This window comes from Danio rerio, chromosome 16 (assembly GCF_052040795.2).
Source record: "Danio rerio strain M-AB ecotype USA chromosome 16, GRCz13ab, whole genome shotgun sequence".
NCBI lineage: Eukaryota > Metazoa > Chordata > Actinopteri > Cypriniformes > Danionidae > Danio > Danio rerio.
The window spans coordinates 17,210,985-17,234,427 of NC_141036.1; the positions used below are offsets into that span (position 1 = coordinate 17,210,985).

The window sequence follows — 23,443 nt, forward strand, 5'->3', positions numbered from 1 at the left end:
TCTCATTACTGCACTCATATTAACATAAGTTAGTTTCCAGCCATGCTTCAGCAGTCAGACTGGATCACTGTAATCTCATTGCATGCCTCTGGCAAACCTAGACTGAGAGAGACAGAAAAAACAGATCAGAGATTGAAAGTGAGCGAGAGAGCAGATCATTGAGCCAGAGAGGGAAATGCAAAGAGAGAAACAGATCGGCCATGTGAATGCATGGACATTTTGTGACCCCATTTTGTGGCAGAGGGGAATCGATGATGCTATGGATTAGTTGTGCAGTATGTGGGCTGTTGTAATACCACATGTGTTCTGCAGCAGGTGGCATAGCATGCATTTACAGCATATACCAATACTAAATGTGTCCGATCAATGAGTTGGTTACAGAAGCATTATCAGATTTAAACAAATACTTTTATGCACACACTGTTTAAAATATATATAAACTAAAACTAACTTCCTGAAATTTTCTTTTCAGATTACTTCTCTGATATTTTTATGACGCCTTAAGTTCTCTAAGCTGCTCAGAGAAATAAACATTGCATTTCTGCTTTGAATGGTTAGGTATTGTATGCCCCTTTGTATTAGGAACTACTTTCTTCCACCATTCATTCATCTGCAGCTGACGTCAGAACAGCAGAAACCATTACTACTTCTCAAATGTCACTTTAGAGCTAGTATTCGAATGATTCTCTAGTGTAATATCTACAGTGATGACAAAACAGGTCATTTTGCTAAAAATTTAAGATTATAAAGCTTAACAGCATGAAATGTCATCAGTCTACAGAGATATCTCCCAGTATTTCTCTATTGTTATCAGGATATCACAATATTACTATTTTATAAATACAGCACTAAAGAGTGAGATTGACTCTGAAAGTCATTTACCTGTTTAATAATGATTTCATCAGCTGTTATTTGAAATTACGCTGTTTTCTCTTAGGGCTTATTAGGCTGTCTTTGCCGCCATCTTGTGGATGAACATCTTCAACCGTCTTTGCCAAAGACTTGCTGTCTCTCAGAAATTAAATATATTTTAAAATAGGCACTGACCTAAATATTTTTTATAAATAATTATTATAAATAAACTGCATAGTTGCTATATAAACAACAAAATTTTTTAATTAAAAAGCCTCAAAAGTACATTATGTTGCCCAACAACTGCAATATTTGTCAAACTGTAGAGTATCCTCTGCTTGTTGCTGTATATGGGTGGAGTAAATCACAAGGGTGAAAGGTGAAAAGGCAATACGAGTGCTGTTACTGGCAGAATATTGCATGGCTATCAACCAATCAGATTCAAGAAGTAGACAGAAATGTTTTGTGTGTGTGTGTGTGTATATATATATATACTGCTATTAAGATGACATATGCAGATATTTATGCATATATCTGTGCAATATAAGACAGCACCCGTGAGAACAGCACAGTTATTATTGTTAATACAGTTCATCTCATTCACGTCAAGCAGTGCGTGCTGGGCCGGGAGCGCAGACAGAGTTTTGTTCATTAGTTTATTTGTTAATTGTGATTAGACTAAATTTTTAAAATGTTAAATAGATAATAGTTAGTAGAGCCCCGTTAATTATTCCTTCATAAACCCATTTCAGTCATATAATTCCTGCTCTCAGATCCACTAAAATGGCAGGTGACAGTCAAATCAAGCAGATCTGGCCTACACACTAAAAAAGGTGGACACTTAATTTTCTGAAAATAAAAAAAATACCTAAAAATAGATTGAAATTCCATATAAAAACTCATTTTTTTTTTTTAACTACTACAATATTACATAGATTTTTTTTATAGGAAGCTTTTTAGTTTTGAGTATAAGGAAGGATTTGTTTTATTTGCTGCTAAGCAGAAACCCCGGAAGTATAGCTCTATTACTGTTTAAAGTAAAGGGAAAAAAAACAAGATCATAGTTTTATTATGTTAGTATTAATACATTAAAAATAATAAAATCAGAGAAATCCTATGGCTTTTTTCTTTTTTTGCTGTATAGAAAACATACCAAACCGTGACACCACTGTATCTAATCGAACTGTGTTTTTTGTGAACCACAACACCCCTAATATATATATATATATATATATATATATATATATATATATATATATATATATATATATATATATATATATATATATATATAATTACTAACAAATGATTTCCATTAAATTGTACAACCGTAACTCATCAGTAATAGTTATCTAAATTGCAGTTTACAAAATGTGAGTCTGTTTTCAGTCCCTGGCTAAGTACATTTACTTTCACATACGGTAATGCCATGTGATGTAATGATAGCGTTCATCTTTTGTTTCTCGATAAGATTATATCTGACTTCTGAAAAACTGAAACAGAGACTATGTGAGGGAGAAGAGTTCGAAAGGTTATTCACTGTACGTAATGTTATTGAAATGATTTTCACAGAGACCTTAATCTCCTTCATAACACTTGAACATGGACATGTAATCTGAAAGAGAGATAGAAAGACAAAGAAAGAGAATACAGGCAGGATATAGAGTCACGAATGCAATCTAAGAACAGGAGGGTCAGAGATATATGAGTGAAAATAATATTGTGCTGTTAAAAACTGTGATATTTATTGACTTGTGGGATGTTTTTATATTTAGAAACAGTGGTGAAAAATGCTTGTGCTGTAATGGCAGGGGCATTTGCTGTCCAAGGGTGCGTTTCTCAAGCAAGGACATAACTTGCAGCTGAACTATCATAGTACGATGGATCGTTTGGGAAAAGTGCGATGTAGAGACAAGAGAGAAAACAATAGTTTCTCTGTTGCAGATCCATCGTTTGAACCACGTTAATTATAACCAGGCCCACACGGAATCTGCGCACACAGTATTCCGCAGATTTCTGCAGATTTTTAGCCCATCATTAATTCTGTAAATCTATATTTATTTGTTTTTTAAATTAATTACAGTAATATTATTGACTAACAAAAAAATGTTCATCTGATTTATGTACTATGCAGTTTGTGCCGTAATATTTTCTGTCTTTTAGTAGAGATATTATATGAGAGACTTGCTTTGTTTACCAAATAAAGTAAATCTAATTGGATTTGCATTTTAAACATTAAATAAAAGTTACAAATGTATTACTTTTTATTACATATATTAAGGTTTTAGTTCTGATTCTCCCAAAATAAATCAGCAGAAATCCACAGATTTAAAAAAAAATTCTCAGCAGAAATAGCAAAAAACGTACTTAGATTCCATCTGGCCCTAGTTAAACATAAAACGTCTAAAAGTAATGACGCTCTAAACAGGGTGGAGTAACAAATTCTTTAGAGAAAAAGCCCATATTTTTTGGTGCAAATTATATTGTTTTACATGCACACGCATTAAAAAAAAAATCCAATATTAGTTTTAGTAAACTCAAGCACTTATTTTTCATATTAATTTAAATAAAAGTGAACGGCACATATAGCACCCATATATGTTTCCTTTACAAATATTATTAAGAATAGTCCATATAAAATCACTAAGCTACATATTCTAATCTCATATATAAATCATAACAACAGTTAATGGTTGTAGGCCTAATTTACAGTAGGCTATTTATTAAGAAATGAAAAAAAATCCTACTTAATAATAATAAGAATTATTATTATTTTTATCATTATTATTATTATTGCTTTCAAGACAGCGTAAATTCTGCTTATAAATAATAGGTCACCTATAGCTTTTGTCTAGAGTTAAGGCTGTGTTCAAAATGCCATAAATTTTTTAAAAGTGCACTATGAAGGGAACGCAACTGTAAAAATACTTTGAAAGAAAATTACACCTTAAAGAGATTATGTTGTTTTTTTTTTTTTTTAATTCCAAGTTTAAATGTTGGAGCATTTTAAATCAATAGGGTGTAGGGGGGTAACTGGGAAAAGAACACAACCAGGAACTATGCTTCTAACTACAGCTCTAGAGGTGCTTGCGATGTTAGTTGGCTAACAATGGTTCCCCTTCGGTTGGGGAACGTCAGTGCTATAAGTGGATTTGGTCTTGGAAAATCCACGTATGGGAGGATTCGGTTCAGAAGCCGCTTGTCTGAAAGAATATTGAACGGGCCAATGAAGCAATGAATTGGCAGCGTAAGTTTGCGCAGGTATGCCTCATTGCCAATTATCCCAGCATATAAGCACACCTGGAGCGAGCAAACGCCATCCTTTTCGCTTCAGAGACTTTCTGATCGAGCCGATGAGGGTTCCTCCTGCTGTGATCCAGCGATTCAGAGCGAACGAGAGCATTCTCCCGGTCCAGAGTATGTACATGCAGCGGCAGATGGTCGAGCTGGGTTTCTGCCTTGCCTGGCGTTCTTTAGGTCCGGTCCTCCTGAGCGGTGCGTATAAAGTTGCAACTTCACAAAGATAGCAACACAGTCGTGCAGCACGTCCTTTTCAGGACGGCGCTCCGACTGTGCGTTTCTGGATGCGGTGGTTTCCTGTCCTCGGATGATGAGCACGGGCACTGCTTTGCATGCCTGGGGGTCCAGCATGTTAATGCGCTGCTCGCGGGCAGTTCATGTCATCATTGCTATGCCATGACTGTTGCGCAGTAAAGATCGTGGCTAGCCTTTGCAAAAGGGCAAACCAACCCAGTTGTCCCCTGCTCTGCAGTGGGCACTCGGGCAGATCTGAGGGTTTAGTGAGAGATAATCCAGACCCGCTCGCCCCCTCCTGGCAGGTGAGCGCTGTCAAAACGGATCCTGAAACGGGCATGTTAGCCGTGCTTTCCCGGGCTGCTTCGGTCGTGGGTTGGAGATGGTTTATCCCCCAGCTCCGCGGCCGGACCGACTAGAGGGGCGTCCCCTTCTTCTCGGAGGTGCACAGTAGGCTCACGCGGTCTTGAAGGGCACGTATTTCTGCTCGTGCTGCGTATCCCTCCACCCTCACCACTCTTGACAGTGGAACGGCCAGGAGGTATGCGGCGATTCCTCAGGTTGAGTGCACGATGGCGGTCAATCCGCGTGGCGCCTCTTCTTGGCAGGGTCTGCCTCGTCTCCCATCCAAAGCCTGTAAGTTATCGGTCTCCCTCGGAGCTAGAGCTTACAAGGCTGCGGGCCAGGCTGCTTCCGTCTTGCATGCGATAGCCACCTACCAGCGCTACCAAGCCCAGGTGCTGGCCGAGCTGCACGAGGGTGGGTCCAACCCAGGCTTATGAGCCTTGCACTGCAGCCGACTATGCTCTTCGGACTACTAAGTCCGCTGCGTGTGCGTTGGGGAAGACGATGTTCACACTAGTGATCCAGGAGCGCCACTCCTGGCTGATATGCGCAAAGTCGACAAAGTCCGCTTTCATGACTTCCCCATATCCCAAGCTGGCATGTTCGGCGACACCGTCTGTGAATTCACCCAGGAATTCGAGGCGGTGAGAGAGCAGTCTGATGGGTGATGTCTTATCAGCGGGTCCGTAAGCCCGCTTGGCCAGCCGTGTCATCCATACCTGCTCCTCGCCGAAGGTGCCAGCCTACGAGAGCTGCACCGCACCCGCACACGCTTCTGACGAAGCGAGCGCGTCGAGCACCTCGGAAGCAGGCAGCCCCCCTGCCCTGCCCAGAACGCTGCTAAGTCCAGCAACGGACCGCAAAGCATCCCTGGGACAGGCCATCTGGAGAAGAGGGAACTTGCTCTTTCCCTGCAGGAGGGCGGAGGGCGGGGCCCCATTTACAACGGCACTTTTTACTGCCCTGAAAACATCATGAAAGAGCACTTTTCCACTTCCCCAGATGTGACAGCCCGAAATCTGCCAGTCTGGGATGCTATGCTTTCTAGCTTGCAGGTTTGGTGCTTTTCGCCAGTAGCTCACGAGCGCTGGGAGGACGGTATCCTTTCTCCCACCCCTCGAGCCTCCCCTCCGGAGCTCGGGTGCGGAGTGAGAGTAAATCTCTTACCTCCAGCTCTTCCGTGGGACCCGCGCACTTCCCGGATCGGCACACCCACTCCGCGCTGCCCCACTGCTGGTACGTCAGCGATTGTAGCGATGAGTCCATTAGCAAGAGCTCTGCCTGCCTGGTTAGCGTGGGCCAGCTCGTCGCACAATCAGACTCGGCTATGCGATTTAGTTCGCGAAACGGCCCCCCAGGTCACGGGTGTGTATTCACCAGGGTCAGCCCCCTGTCCACCCCTGTCTTGCGAGAGGAGATTGCTGTCCTCCTGGCGAAGGATGCAACCAAGCCGCTCTCTCCAGCCGAGATGGAGAGCAGGTTTTACAGCCCACATTTCATCGTGCCCAAAAGAGCGGTGGGTCACGGCCAATACTAGATCTGCGCGTTTTGAACCGCTGTCTGGACAAGCTGCTGTTCAGAATGCTCACGCAGAAGCACATCTTTTGGTGCGTTCGTCATCGGGGTTGGTCTGCAGCGTTAAACCTGAAGGATGCGTATTTCCATGTCTGCACTCTTCCTCGCCACCGTCAGTTTCTGCGGTTTGCGTTTGAAGGTCGAGCTTGGCAATACAAAGTCCTCCCCTTCGGGCTCTCTCTGTCTCCGCGGGTCCTCACCAAGCCCGCGGAGGGTGCCTTAGCGCCTCTTCGGCTCGCGGGCATCCGCATACTCAATTTTCTTGACGACTGGCTGACAAAGTGCTCCGGCACTTCCACCTGTTGGGGTTTCAGGTCAACCCAGAAAAGAGCAAACTCGCCCCCGTGCAGAGGATCTCTTCTCTAGGGCTGGAGCTGGACTCAGTCACCATGGCAGCGCGCCTCTCTAGAGAGCGCGCTCAGCTGATGCTGTACTGTCTGAGAGAGCTCGACAGTAAAATAGTGGTCCCACTGAAACTATTTTAGAGGCTTCTGGGGCATATGGCATCCGCAGCCGCTTCACGCTGCTCGGATTACTCTATATGAGACCACTTCAGCACTGGCTTCACGATCGAGTCCCCAGACGCCCATGGCACGCGCGCGCACACAGAGTCTATGTTACTGCGCTGTGTTGCCACGCCCTAAGCCCTTGGAGTGACCCCTCGTTCCTACAGGCCTAAGCGCCTCTAGGACAGGCGTCCAGTCTTGTTGTCGTTTAAACAGACGCTTCCAACACGGGCTCGGGGGCTGTGCGTTGCGGGCATGCGCCTGCATACCTGTGAAAAGGTACCCAGTTGCATGCATTGGCATATCGCCTGGAGCTGTTGGCAGTGTTCCTCGCTCTCCACCGTTTTTTTTCCGGTGCTAGAGCGGCAACACATGCTGGTCAGGATGGAAAGTACGGCGGCGGCGGCGTATATCAACCAAATAGGGGGTATGCACTCTCGCCGCATGTCTCAGCTCGCCCGCCGTCTGCTCCTCTGGAGTCATCCGCGGCTGAAATCGCTGCACGCTATTCATATTCAGGCAAGCTCAACCGTGCAGTCGATGCACTCTCACGGCAGCCTTACGTCCTGGAGAATGGAGACTCCACCCCGAGTTTGTTCAGCTGATATGGGTGCGATTCGGGGAAGCCCAGATCAATCTGTTGCTTTCCCCGAGATCGCTCATTGCCAGTTGTTCTTTTCCCTGACCGAGTGCTCTCTGCACGGATGCACTGGCTTACAGCTGGCCCCGGGGCATGCGCGAATACGCGTTTCCCCAGTGAGCCTGCTCGCGCAGTTATTGTGCAAGGTCAGGGAGAACGAGGAACAGGCTGCTGGTTGCGCCCCTCTGGCTCAACCGGACCTGGATGTCAGAGCTCTCCCTCCTCGCGATAGCCCTCCCCTGGCAGTTCCCTTCGAGAGAGCACCTACTCTCTCAGGGACAGGGCACCATCTGGCACCTTTGCCAATCTTTGGAGGTCCTTAAATGCGAGGAAGACTTAGGTAACCTCCGATTGCAGTGGCTAATACTGACACTCAGGCTAGAGCCTCCTCCCCGAGCGCGCCTATGCCCTGAAGTAGAGTCTATTCACTGAATGGTGCGTCTCTCGCAGAGATGACCCCCGTAATATGCCAGATCAGTGTTGTGCTTTCTTTACGCAGAGAGAAGCTGGAGAGCAGGCTGTCGCCCTCCACACTCAAGGTTACGTGGCTGCCATCTTCGCTCTCATGATGTGGTGGCTGGCAGCACCGTGGGAACGCATAACCTCATCATCCGGTTCCTCAGAGGTGCTAGGCGAATTAATCCACCCCGCCCCCTCTCATGCCCTCTTAGGATCTCGCCCTCGTTACACGAGCCACGTCAGATCCCTTCGATTCTCGACTCTTCAGTATTCTCAGTATCTTTCTGTCCCTGAAGACAGCTCTGCTGGTCGCGTTGATATCGATTAGAGGGTCGGAGACCCGGAGGCATTTTTTCGGTCAGTGACTCGTGCCTGTAATTGGGCTGGCTTTCTCTCACGTCTTGAGACCCCGCCCGCAATATGTGCCCAAGGTATCCTACCACTCCTTTTTAATTCCAGGTAGTGAGCCTGCAAGCGCTTCCCCTGGAGGAGGCAGACCCAGCTCTTTCTTTATTGTCCAGTTCGCGCCTTGCGTATTATCCGGACCGCACTCAGAGTTTAGCAGCTCTTTGTCTGTTATGACGGTCGGCAGCAGGGAAGTGCCGTATTGAAATTAAGTTTTCCCACTGGATTGTGGATGCCATTCTCTCGCTTATCAGAGCCGAGGTGAGCCGCATCCCCCGAGAGTGCTTGCGCACTCCACTCGGAGCATCGCATCCTCTTGGGCGCAAGCCTGCGGCGCCTCTCTAACAGACATCTGTTGAGCTGCGGGCTGGGCGAGACCCAACTCATTTGCAAGGTTTTACAATCTGCGAGTGGAGCCGGTTTCCTCAAGGGTATTAGGTAACACCTTGGTGATTAAGGAAACAATTCGGTAGGGTGTTGAAACACGCTTGCTGCACCATTCTCCCTAACACAGAGATACGTGTGTCTTTTTATCTGTCAGTAAAGTTCCCCATCAGGTGAGCCCTGCAGATTCCTCCGTGGCCCCCAGCACTGACTCAGCGGAGGAGTCACTTGCTGGCCCACTACGTTGTAGGTCTGCCCGATGGTCAGCCCGCGTCTTGGGTATAGGTGCCTGCTATGCGTGATCCCCACTAGGTGATCCCATATGCTTATTCCGCCACGGTTAAGTCCCCTCCCTGGGTGGACCCGTGTTTTCCCTCTCCGCTTACCACTTTTTTCTATGCGTACTCCCCCTTCTTAGGGCTAGTCCATATGTAAATTCTGCCATCCATTCCCCCCTTGGGTAGCGGATGGCCTCTGCAGCGTCCTCCCTATCGGGATTGCAAGCTTCCCAACGTACTGTCGTATTATCTAGACCAGTGGTTCTCAAACTTTTTTCACCAAGTACCACCTTAGAAAAAAATTGTCTCTCCAAGTACCACCTTACGACGCTATTTTTTAACCAGTATTAAAAAATAGCGTTGTAGGCCTAATTAAGCAGCTACAGGTGTGCACAGTTTAAAAACGATGCAGATTAATTCGTATTATTAAGAATATGTATTATTGTCAGTAACTTTAAACATGTTAAATAGTCTGAACATTAACTGTGCTTGCAGGTAAAAAAAAAAAAAAAACGTTTGTATTGAAGACCTGAAATGTATTCTCAGCAACCCATAAAACATTGCATAGGAATAGATACAAATAAAAACCATTAATAATAAAATTTATTTAACATATATTAATAATATAATAAACCTGCACTAAATGCTTGTGAAATGTTTTTGTACTTAAGTAAAAATATTATTACACTGCAAAAATAACACAAATTTTAGTAAATAATACTAATATTAGGTAAAAGTACAAAGTACTCTTTTAAAAAGTACTAGTTGGTTACTTTTGGAAAAAAAAAATCTGATTTTCATTATGAAATCACTTTTTAAGTGTAAACCTGATTGAATGGTTTAATTGCTTAAATCCCAAAGCTGCATGTATAGGAATCTGCACTAACAAAGGAAGTGTGACCGATTTTTCCGTTCATGACAATTAATCTTTTTTCAATAGCACTGGTAAAACTACCACATAAACTTTAAGGCCATAGAGACACTTTTTGCCCATTTTTTAAAACTATTTTTTCAAGCTTTGAAAGGTTTAATTAAAGTATATGGAAAAAAAGTTTTAAATTTAGCCTTTTATTTACATATTTTACAATATTTTTCTTTACAATATGACAAATTTGTTTCTTAAAAAGCTGTACATTACATGTAGATTTTATTTTACACTTGATCTTAATCTAAAATAGAAACTTAAATAACACAAGTACACTTTCAGTAAAAAAAATAAAACAAATTACTTCATTTTACTTGAGGTATTTGAAATATGACAACAATACATTTATCAAAGCAGTGCTTTAAGACCCTTATTGTTAATTTTGATAAATAAACAATAAGTAACAATGGATTGTTTTAAGACTGTAATGCTTTAAGACAGATCAGAATAAAGCTAAATGTATAAATCACACAAATACCTCATCCAGAAACATTTCCAGCATAATTCTTTTGCCGTAAAGAAATAAAAAATGTTCCACCTTTGCTAAAAGTAAGTTTCACTTCACAATACAGCCAAATAAGAAGACCATTAGCATTTTCATCGATAATGCATCAATCTATTTCTAAATACTTGATAACTTTGAATACTTTTGACTAAATTTAGTAAAGGAGCAAAAATAAATAATGTCTACTTTAATAGTGGAGAGATCGCGATTGTATTCAATCTGAGCACACAGGCGATCATGAGAGGACTTGCAGTTCATTTGGAAAAAAAGCCTATTTAAGAGCTCGCATATATGTTTTAGCGATTTCCGTACATGAATGAGCTCTCGTGTTAAAGTAAAGCCCTCGCCACATTTGCAGAAATGAGTTATTGCGCAATACTTCCATTCCCGCGCCGCCATTTAGAATGTATTTAGAGGAGTGACAGGTCAGAGGCGAGTCGACTGGCTGTCGGAGAGCGAAACGTGTATGTAGATCATCAAAAAGGCAGGAAATATGTTCGCGGTTTAATTACTCTGCTAGACATCTCTATAGTGAAAACATCCGAGAAGCATTATTCCAACAAAACATTTGTGTTTAAGTTGTTTATTTTCTGTCTCTGCAAAATAGAAAGTCTGTTGAAGTGGGATAAGTTAGGGCCAGGGACACGTTGGAGGACCTCGCCTCCCATGATGGGGGTGCGTCACGCTTGCTTGACTATCCCCTCATCGGGGGCGTTGGTAAGGTGCAGTCATTATGACGTTTTCCATAGTTCTCCCATACGTGGATTTTCCAAGATCAAATCCACTTATAGCACTGAAGTTCCCCAACCAAAGGGGAACGTTTGAGGTTACAGAAGTAAACCTTCATTCCCCGAGGAGGGGAACGGAAGTGCTATACTCCATCGCCGTAATGACTGTCCCTTAACTGTTATGCTGTGTTCACACCACACGCGGATCAGGCGGATAAATCGCGCTATTTGCGCGTAAATAGCCGCGTGAACATTTGAGTTTACCCGTTTCATTCGCGCGTCAAACCCCACTTCATTCGCGTGTCAAATTCACTTCAGAACAGACGCGGATTCGCGTGACGGGCAGGGCTTTTGTCTGCCCGGTGACTCTAGCTTCATAGCTAAATGGCTAACTGGATTTTATGAAAAAAATAATCGTGTTTATGTGCTTTATGAAGATTGAAAAACAGCGTTGATACATTTAGGGTCGTGTCTGAGTCCACTACATCCTTTCAGAGAAGCATCCAGCTCTGTGAGCTCATAAACTCCTCCAGAAACTTAACCTGGATGACGGAGGCTTTCAGCGGTGCTTCTGACTGAGCCAAGCCGAGTTTGATTCACTGTCGGTGAAGGCTGGAGGATTTCCCTCGGAACACCGACAACACGTTCTACGTCACAATCACGCCCCCACAAGAGCAAGCTTCTGATTGGTTAACGCGGCGCAAATGTACGCTGAAGTTCAGATTTTCGAATTCGAGAGATTCGCGCGAAACGCTCATTAAAACGCTCAATTCGCCCCGCCCCATTCGCGCAATTTGCGTCATTCGCGCCACGCCATTTGTGCGTATCGCACAGCAGGATCTCTATTCGCGCGTTTGCATTGACTTAACATGTAAACCACAAAAAAATTGGTAAAAATTACTTTATTGGTTGATCAAATATTGCCATGGATCATATGTTACACATCATAACAATATAATTGTTTTTCTGTATTTTCTGTTCTTATTTGTTGTCTTTGTAGTTTTTTTTTTACTTTTAGTATGGCAATATTTCAATTATTTTATAAAATCCTAGTCATTTTTCTGATACTACAACATTAAATTGTGTAAAATAACTTTTGCTATATAAAAATGTGTCCAAAAATCCATAGGTCATCATTCTTTACCATTGAACAGATGGAATTATGTCCCACATTTATGAAAGATTCAGGAATGATGTCACTTGACCTTACTGATCAAGTTTAAAGTACTAAAAGGTTTACTTTTAATATTTAAAAATATTTAGATCTGAAAAGTTCCTAAACCACGAATTAAGTTTGTAAAACATCAGAATCCCTGTTACGTGGTGGGCTTTTTAATTAAACATGCTTGCATTAGTGCAAGTGGGATTTTTTGTTACATTAAAAAAATACGCTTTAAAAAGAACTGATTTTTGTATGTTTATCATTAATGAATAAATATGTTAAATATTTCCAACAAGAAAATGGAAAGAATTCTCTCCTGTGAAGTAAGTTTTTTTCCTTAACTTTTTTAAATGCACAATGTACCTCCGATTATAGAAGCTAGCATATGCTTCCAGTGCTTGTTCAGTATGACATCGTTCCCATCCATTAAAAAAAAAAAAAGCTGTTAACATTGTTATGTAGTCAGAAGTTGATAGTTGTGTAACCTTTGAGCTGATTTGATTTTGCATAGATTTGGAAGATTTCCTGTTAATTGCTGTGCCCCCTGATACAAGCGTGGCACTGCTGCCCTGGCTCTCCGCCTGTAATTATTCTAAAATGTCTGCATATCACGCTGACCTTGGTCCCGTATCTCACACCTCTGAATGCTGCACATGCTGGAATGGATCAGGTCTGTCTGAGTAGCACTCCACTCTCATAAGCAGCATTGGAGATTTCACTAGACACCTCCAACAAGAGGAAGAGAAAGATAAGGAGAGAGAATGTGAGAGAGATTCTGACTTTTAATATGTGTGCAAATTCATGATAACCAGAGTATGATTTCTGATTTTCCCAGGTCAGTCATTTTGGCCTTCGCCAAGTTTGAATTGTCAAAAATTTCTATAATTTACAGCCAATTGTTATGAAACTCGGTTTGTGTATTCGGGACCTTTTGGTCAAACGTTATAATAATATTTCTAAAATGCTTTTGACTAATTTTGCCTATTGGTATGAAACTTGATCCATTCATTGGGTTGTCCAGAGAAATACCAATTATGCCTTAATTAACTGAACTTCCTGTCAGCCATCTAGTCTTAAGTCAAAACCTTCTTTTTCAAAGTCCACCTACATTGTACATTGTTCAGATCATCTTCAGACCATGCTGACGAAAGGTTATTGAATTTGTGTCGATAAGTGTAATGGTTTTGGTTTACTGCACCGATAAATGTAATGGCATGATGCCAAACTACATCAAACTACATCTGAGGCTCTGTATCTCTGTGATAGTTAAAGATAATGACACCAAATTTTAGATCTATCTAAACTTTTGTCTACATATGCTTATTTTGACGCAGATACTAATTATGCCATAATCTGCCAAACTTTCTTCCTGCCTTTTTGATTTTGTTGAAACCATTCTTTTTTAACTCCTCTTAGACTGTTGGTCCAATCTTCACCAAATGTGATCATCTTCAGACTATCTAGACCAAAAGTTATGAAATTCATATTGATAGACAAAACTGTTGTAATTTAGCAAATGCGCAAACTTGATGTAATGCTGTCAGATGACATTACAGGCTGAATCACTGCAATGGCTTGAAGTATTCAAACCAAACTTAATGTGTGTGATCTAGACCTGACATTGACCAAACTACGTCAGCCTTCACCACCTTCTGTGTAAAACTGACAAACATTAAAATTCTATCAATAGCAATCATGCAAAATTTATTGAATGATTTTGAATAGTTTTTTCTAATGGCATGAGACTGGTCTTGTTAGATTCCCTGTATCATACAGAGCTCATTGATATTATTTAATCCCTAAATGACACGACTTCCTGTCCACCTTCTTGAATTAGTTTGATAATCTGTTGTTTTGAACTCTCCATAGATTGTTAGCCCAATTTCCACCAAATTTGGCTCAGACCATGCTGCCAAAAGGTATAGAATTTTCCCTTTGCTCTGTAGCTTGTTGCTGTGCTTGTTTATGATGTGGCCGCTGGGTCGCTTGACCCTAATAATTGCTGTTTGTAGCTATATTTGCTATTGTTATTGTTAGATTTTGTTCCTTTTGTTGTCATTTTTTAATGTTTATTATACTTTTAAAAAATGTTAATCCTCTCGGTATAAACAAATCATTATTGTCTCCAGCAAAACTGTCATTATTGCTACAAATGAAAACATCTTTGCTTTGTAAAAAAAAAATCATATCAATTAAAATATATATTTTTCCAAAAGTTACATTTTTTCTTGTTATTCATTTACTATAGTTCTTTATTTTTGGAGATAACTACAACATGCATGAAACTAAGCTAAAAATAGCATGCATGTATAATTATGACAGTTTCATGCTAAATGCAAAGCATAGAAAAGTTAAACATATTCAAAACCTAAAATGTGTAACTAATTGTTGAAGTTGGTCTTATTAGATACTAATGAGCAGAGTAGCTCTCCGGCAGTGGTGTTTTTAGCAGAGTTAATCAATAGATTTAGCACTCTAATGAGATCTGAAACAGAATATTCATAGATAAACAGCCCTGGGTTAAAATAAAACATATAGAGGTTACAGTCAGAGGTCACTGACTTGTGATGAAATAAGGTGTGACATGCATAAGCACTCTTCAGTTTCTGTTGTGAATGTCATAAATTTCACAGAAAGCAAGGCGATTGCACTGAGCAAAACATAAAAAGCCCTGTGAGACCTGAATGTTTTCTTGATGTTCTAGCTTTTAGATTTATATTTAAAGTCAAGACCAATTTACCAAATGTAATACAAATGTTCTTAAAATGTATTAATAAAAAATACTTTCAGCTTTTGGAAAATATGGCTTGATAATGCTCTGTTGGAGTAAAGTGTGTACTTTGTCACAGAATGACATTGAATGAATAGACCTAATAGTTCATTCATTAATTGATTTTACTTCGGCTTAGTCTCTGATTTATCAGGGGTCAGCACAGTGGAATGAACCACCAACTATTCTGACATATGTCTCAGGCAGCAGATGCGCTTCAAGTCACAACCCAGTACTTGGGAAACACCCAGACATGCTTGCAATTTAGTTAATCCAATTCTCCTATACCGCATGTATTTGGACTGTGGCTGAAACTGTAGCACCCAGAGGAAACTCAAACAAACACAGAGAGAATATGCAAACTCCCACATGCACACTCCATAAGGTCAACTGGCCCAGCTGGGACTCAAACTAGTGACCTTCTTGCTGTGTAATGACAGTGCTAACCACTGAGCCAGAATCACCAGAAAGCAATAGATCATTCACTACCTTTACAAGTGCCGTTTCGGTACTATGGAGGGGGCGAATACCAGATTGAAAAGGGTCAGAGAGATTATTATCAACTAGAAACTAGAAAAGACTGGAGTTGGGCAGCAGAAGTACTTTCCACTAATTTAGATATAAAAGATCATCTTTCGGAGACCCCCCTCCACCCCAGCTCCACCTGTGTTTAGATTTGCTTCAAGGGTTACATTTATATTATTTTTGCAGCAGCAGTGTGTTATATTTTCAGACCTAATTGAAAACAACTTTTCAATGCTGTGAGCAAGTAGAACAAGTACAACTAACCAAAACATAGTTTGTGGATTTACCATTTGCCAAGTCTATTGCTCCAACAAACATTCGCAAACTATGTCGCAAACTTGTGCACTTGAAGCTAATAATAATAATAATAATAATAATAATAATAATAGTAATAATAATAATAATAATAATAATAATCATCATCATCATCATCATTAATATTATTTATATTATTATTATTATTGTAGGATTATTAAAATTTACTAATAAATATTAAATTTAATTTTATAATTAATAGCCTCATTATTTATTTATTTATATTATTTAAATGTGATATTAGAATAGTGTTAGCTTTTGTAAGTAATTTTATGTTTTAGAACAGAATATGTAATTTTCAACTTCTCAATAATATTATTAAAGCAAACATAGGCCCTATATGTGCCATTTACATATATTTTAATTAATATGGAAAGCGAGTGCATGTTTTTACCAAAACTAATATTGGATTTTATTTAAATGCGTGTTTCTGTAAAACAATATAATTTGCACAAAGAAATGATGGGGTTGCTCTATAAAGAAGTAGTTACTCCACTCCGTTTAGAGCATCATTATGGGCGTTTTATGTCATAACTAATGTGGTTCAAGCGATAGATCTGCGACAAAGAAACTACGGGTTTTGGGGAACACTCGTTCCTACGTTCTTTTCCCAAACGATGCATCAAACTATAATAGTTCAGCCACGAGTTATGTTGTTTTTTGGGAAACGCACCCCTGCTTCACACTTTGTATTGAATATACACATTTCAGTAATAACGGCAGACTAATGACCTCAGACAAACACAGCACATTCAAAAACTGCAGTGCTTTTTACTTTTCTTTAAAGTCTTCATCCCAGCCACTAGCACCACATCTAAAATATTTTTTTTAATTTATTTTTTTTATTGCATAGGGGGTAATGTAGTCATTTAACTTTACAATTTGTAATGTTGCAATATGTACTGGAATAATGATGACTGGTTCCTTTACTTGAAAGCTCAGATTTGATCATCATAATTTGTTTTGTTTACAGAGTTTGAGGTTTACTGTATCATTATTATTCACACCTTAAAGTTTGCTTTGATTGTTCAGTATTTGCACTTTACTATTAAACACACTTCTTAACATAACACTTACAGTATGTTAATTTTATTATAAAAACATTCATTCATTTTCTTGTCAGCTTAGTCCTTTTATTAATCTGGGGTCACCACAGCGGAATGAACCACCAACTTATCCAGCAAGTTTTTACGCAGTGGATGCCCTTCCAGCCACAACCCATCTCTGGGAAACATCCACACATTGTCATTCACACACACACACACTACGGACAATTTAGCCTACCCAATTCACCTGTACTGCATGTCTTTGGACTGTGGGGGAAACCAGAGCACCCAGAGGAAACCCACGCGAACGCAGGGAGAACATTTCCACACAGAAACGCCAACTGAGCTGAGGCTCGAACCAGCGACCTTCTTGCTGTAAGGCGAACGTGCTACCTTTTTGTTTTGACAATTAAAATTGTTTGCCCTAGTAATGTAAAACAGAAATTTGTGAGCACTTAATTTTGAATATTTGTATGTATTTTAGTTGGCTATGCCATGATTCTAGTAAATAATCAAGGCAAATATGTGACAAAGTGATTAAAAATTATTCATAGCTGTTATTATAGCCTGAAGAAGTAATACACCTAATAAATATCCAAGGTTACATAATCAAAGTGAGAAGGAAGTGTCACTAGTCTCTAAAAGACATCAGACGTCTTTTTATTGTGATCTTCCTCCACTCTTATAGTCTCTTCAGTGTTTAACCCTATGAACAATCTTGAATATCCAATAAGATTCTCCACAATATCCTGTTCTTTGATTCATTTGTTCCTCTACAACCAGATATTTGGGGGACTTCCAAGAGTTAGCAACATTGTTAAAAAATTACAGGAAAAAAACAGCTGACATATGGCGACACGGAAGGGCATCCACTGCATAATAACATATGCTGGATAAGTAGGTGGTTCATTCCCCTGTGGCTCAAACATTCTCACTTTAACGCTGTCAGAGGGTTTGAGTCATTTTAGAACGGCTCACCGTTTTTCAAAGTCAGTTAATCTGGAAAGTTAGGCTGCCAGTTAATGGGTTTGTCAGATAATTATGAAAAATAGTCACCATGTGCAAGATTAGCTCCAATAACTGGGAGCTATATAATGACTGACCTGTTTTTTATAAATATATAAATCATTAAAAGGTACTAATTTTTTCTCAATTTTATATTTTGAAGCTAAATCCTGCTGACTGAAAGGGCATCAAAGAATACACAGGATCTATGACCTTTGGTAAATTCCAGAAGCGGTAAATATCCATATTTTGTAGTTGAGTCTTAAAGAATAGTGAATTGTGACAATGTCTTGAAAACAATCTGACATACTCTACATAAATTAAATATGTTTTGTCGTCATATTTGAGTATTTTGATCTTGCCTTTTAAATTGCATAACTTTCATATCCTGTTTTCTACCCAGGAGACAGTGATGTCCGCAACGCAAAACCACCTACAGAAAGATTAAGGAACATTACGGCGACCTGAAAAACTTTTTTCTAGCATCAATATCAGTGTGAGAGCAGCAGATTCTGTCACCTCTTACTCTGGAAATGTTCTTTTTCTATACTGTCACTTATTGATTCTGTTTTGAGTGTTACATTTTTCTCAACTCTATTGTGACATGTTTTAGTTCAAGTGGACTTGTCATGACTAGACACCTTTTAAAGGATTCTCTTTTCTATTACGTTCATTAAGCCTTGATCTACATGTTTCTCAAAGGAGGAATTTGAAAAAAGACAACATCACTTATCAGGTCTGATTTTTTTTTCTCTGTCACTTTATTTTTAATACTTTATGCTTAAGCTTACACTTGTCTGGCCTGCTGTTCACTTTTAGGGGATATTTCAACAACTGCACAGTGTTTTTTTTGTTTGTTTTGTCGAACAAACTGGACTTGGTCTCTGAGGAAGATCTAAAAGCATAACCTAGCTTTTTTAAGCTTTTGGAAAGGACAAAGTTCATCAACAGGTCATAATTCATCTCTCTCCAAATCTCTTTTCATTATTTTTGTGCGCATTATCAGATGTTCCCCTGTAATTTACTCACTGAACTTCAATGAAGAGGTTTTTACTAGCTCAAAATGTCAGTTTCTTTTGGAGAACTGGGCTGTTGCTGTGAGACTGTAAAATCAGTTGGGACCAGACTGGAGATGGGACCTTGACTATGAGAGAATGACTATTTGAATAGTTTTAATGTCTAACTTGATTGGGAATGGGACCTATTCTTTGTAAAATAGTTAAAAATACTCAATCTTGAAGAAAAAGTGGTCACAACTAAAGAGTTTTCAGAAATGTTTGGAATTTTTCATATTAATTCCATGTCTCTCTGTCTCTTTAAACATCTGTCCATTTAAATAAGGAAATGTGGAGAGGTCCTAAAAGGAAAGACTGGTCTGTATATGCATGCTGTTACTTTGGTGTCTTTTATTATTGATTGCTTAAATATGTTCTAGACTTTTTAATGCACGAAAAATATTAGTTCTTTTCAACCTACCCTATATGTTCTAAAGATTGAGACTGAGGCTTATTTATATTTTTCCTTTCATGTTATGTAAGTTTGAATTTCCTTGTGCATCCTTGTACTCTTCCTTGTTTGTTTGTGCCTTTTAGTTCCTCGCTTTCTTATTTAGTAGCTGTATGTTAGATCTAATGCTCCATTGTTTTCCTCTGTCTGGTCTCTGCCTGCCATCTGACCTTGTCAGAACTGTTGCTAATGCTGCGAAACTGGATTCTTTTATTTACTTGATCTAGACACTTTGGAACTTTTTGAGTTCAGTGAAATTCAATTGGAAATCCAGTTTATTGGTGTGTCCTTTAAGCAAAGACTCTACTTGAATCTTCACAAGAGGGACACTGATGATGTCAGAGATGATCTCAAATGCAATTGTGTTCCGTCTCTGGGCAGTGATTGGCTGCCGGGATTTGAATGACAATAAGGACTCATCCAGGCCATAAGCCTCATTGTGAAATACAATCTACTTTTCATATTTTGGATTAATCTATCTATATCAGTATCAAACAAAATCAAGGATTTCCATCTACACTGGATTTATCGTGAACACTTCATTTTTCAGATATTTTTTCAGTCACTCTGTGGGTGTCTGTAATGGGGGCCGCTCGAGTGAAGCGGCGCTTCAGTGCGGTTGTGGACACCCCTCTGGATGAGGAAGAAGTCATGAGGCTGGCACAAAGTGATGATGGCACTTCCTCCCATTCGGGCACACTTCCATCTCCCAACTGCAATGGCAAAGTGCTCAGCATTCTCCACAGCAATGGAGGAAGGAGCGGAGAGAGAGATGAGGATGAGAATGATGATGATGATGCGGACAAGGATGATGATGATGAGGAGGAAGGGGGAGGAAGGAGGGGAGGGGGAGGACGTGGCTCGGCACTCAGTGGGGAGTCTGGGGTTGAAGGGAGGTGGGAAAGGAACAAAAGAGCATCCTTACCTTCCCTTTCCCCCACACCGCTCCGTGATCGCCGCCGCCAGTCCCGCCGGCCCCGAAGGCGCTTTGTAGGCAAGGACGGGCGCTGCAACGTCACCTTCGTCAACATGAGCGAAAGGGGCCAGCGCTACCTAACTGACCTCTTCACCACCTGCGTTGACATCCGCTGGCGCTGGATGCTCGTGGTGTTCACCCTCTCCTTCTTGCTCACCTGGCTTCTCTTTGGTTTCACGTTCTGGCTCATTGCTGCTGCTCATGGGGATTTGAATCCCTTAGCATCATCTTCCTCTTCTCCCTCATCTCTTTCATCCTCTCTGGCTCCACTGGATGCCACCGAAGGTTCCAGTCGAGTGGAAATGGTAGCAGAGACAGAGGAACCCTGCTTTCAGCAGGTGAACAGCTTCATGGCGGCGTTCCTCTTCTCTCTAGAGACACAGACATCTATAGGTTATGGCTTCCGGAGTGTTACCGAGGCCTGCCCCCTGGCGGTGTTGGCTGTCGTTTTGCAGTGCATTGTGGGCTGCATCATCGACGCTTTCATCATTGGGGCGGTAATGGCTAAGATCGCCAAGCCCAAGAAGCGCAATGAGACACTGGTGTTCTCGGATGTGGCTGTGGTGGCCGTGAGGGACGGGAAACTCTGCATGATGTGGCGAGTGGGAAACTTGCGTAAGAGCCACCTGGTGGAGGCTCATGTTCGAGCACAGCTACTTAAGGTTAGTGAGTCTTTTTCAATTTATTACTTTTATTGTTTTGTCTATTAAGGAATCATGAAAAGGGTTTTTAATAGTATTTAATGTCTTCCATGAGGACCATAGTTTTGTCATATATTCAGTCATCTGCAAGAAACAGTATTAACAACTCTCACTTTGTAAATATCCATATAAAATTCATATATGATGAATTCATATATGAAACTGTTGACATGTGGTTTGTTATTTAGCTGCTGCCTGATATAATGCAATTGGCTACGTTATCTTTCAATCTTTCAATCGTTATCTTTACATCATTCACTGAAACTCAATTACCAAGTAATAAACTTTCATATACTCTAAAACAAACATATATCCATATAAGACTCCTTTAACAACCATCCACTCATGTCTAATATTGAGTAAAATTGTTTCACAGCAGACCAAAGTCAGGCCTGGATTCACATTGACAGAAGGGTCTTTCCAAGATTTTTGAGTAATGAAAACATTACTATGATGTAGAGGAGAACCAAATCCACAAGACCAGACTGATGGAAACAGATCTCAAAATAGAAATCTTATATATAGAAATAAATACAAATTACATGTGACATAATAGTTCATAAGAATTTTACATGTATAAAATATACATACTGTACAAGTCAAATATTGTCATTTTTTGACAACTTTTAGAATTACAAATATGTACACATATATTACGTAAATAAATGCTATATTTGTTACCCTTACAAATATATTACCTATAATTTGTATATGTGTCCATATGGCTGTATATGAACACACACACACACACACACACACACACACACACACACACACACATATATATATATATATATATATATATATATATATATATATATATATATATATATATATATATATATATATATATGGTTGAAAATAAATATAAACAGTGATTTTTGCATTATTTTGATAAATTATTGACTATTATGACATTTTATATACAGTATGTGTAATCCAATTGTAATTTGCTTATGTTGCCACATATCATATGCCATATATCAGCTTTCTATATGGGGACGTAAATTGAGAAAAACAATTACAGTAAACCTACATTATGATGGAATGAATAAAACTAGTTTAGTGTATCCACGGGCTGTACTGTTCCCTCTACACTTAAACCATAATGAAACCTGTATCATATATTTTAAACAATAATATTTTATGATTGTTAAAGATTGATTATTGAATCCATGTGCATCTTGTGTGCTGGTGATCTAAAGTTTTGTTCCTGTAGTATTTGTATGATAAAAGAATTATGTGAACCAATGATCCTGCAAATGCAAGACTTTTAAGGAAATGAATGCAGCATGCAGAGGTTTGAACATTGGAGAGCCTGAGTTAAAAGTAGCGAATGTTTAGAGTTTTGAAAACTGACACCAAGGTTCTGAAATTTGTGGCAAAACAATTTAAAAAAAAATCATATTTGAATCAAGTTATTTGAGTCATTGCAGAGATGTATGAATGCAGTCCTCCAAGCTCTTGGGAGTCATACACAATATCAATTCTTTTTCCACTATACTATGGCTTTATACTATATACTGTATATATAAAATATAACTATAATTTCATAAATAAAATATAACTATATAAAATGTAACTATTAAAGTACATTTTTACTTTATACTTCATACTAAAGCGACAAGACTTTTGTCTCAACAAAGTCAGACCTTACTGTCCTAATTAAATCCTTAAAAATCAAGGCATGATCAAATTTTATTTTGGTAAAAATAAGCATAATTTAGATGTCTTTGCATTTCATATTAGCCACTTCTGATACCAAATGATCAACTAAGCCAAGTTATTATTTGTTGTTCCTAAAACTTGGATAGGCAACAAGACTTGTCAGGTAGTGTATCCTTTTATATGTACACATATAGTATTAACAGTACACATATAATATTTAGCAGCATTACTGTTCCAGCTTTCTGCATGATAAGAATAAATACAAAAAATTGCCTTGTCTGTTTGAAAAAAAAAATGAATTCCTAAAAATATTTCACATTATAGTTCTTTTGAAAATGCTACCAATGCCAAAAATTGTAAGACTACTGTACACAAGAAAGAAATAGCATGCAAAAAAGCATGGTATGATACATGGCAAGATAAGAGATTGAGCGAATGAAAGAGAAAAGAAATAGACAGAATGACATCTGGACAGTTGGTGTGGTTAATGATGGCTTGTTTTATCAACCTCATACCGGAGGTTTATAAGATTTGCAGAGGGGATTAACTTAACCAGAGCAAACCATTGTCTCATTTATCTGCCTACAGTGTGTGTGTGTGTGTGTGTGTGTGTGTGTGTGTGTGTGTGTGTGT

The 23,443-nt window shown here is 39.8% G+C and overlaps 1 protein-coding gene across 2 annotated transcripts in view; it reads left to right on the top strand.

The window, feature by feature from the left end:
* The window catches only part of kcnj14 (potassium inwardly rectifying channel subfamily J member 14), a 65,374-nt gene that overhangs the window by 25,311 nt on the left and 16,620 nt on the right, over positions 1 to 23,443 (top strand). Inside the window, 5 exon segments of one of the 2 annotated variants that reach the window (NM_001444207.1) lie at positions 18,123 to 18,193; positions 18,363 to 18,455; positions 18,638 to 18,695; positions 18,779 to 18,910; positions 19,301 to 21,103. In NM_001444207.1, coding sequence (NP_001431136.1) covers positions 20,048 to 21,103 — 1,056 coding nt within the window. In that variant the 5' untranslated portion in view covers positions 18,123 to 18,193; positions 18,363 to 18,455; positions 18,638 to 18,695; positions 18,779 to 18,910; positions 19,301 to 20,047. 2 annotated transcript variants of the gene reach the window in all.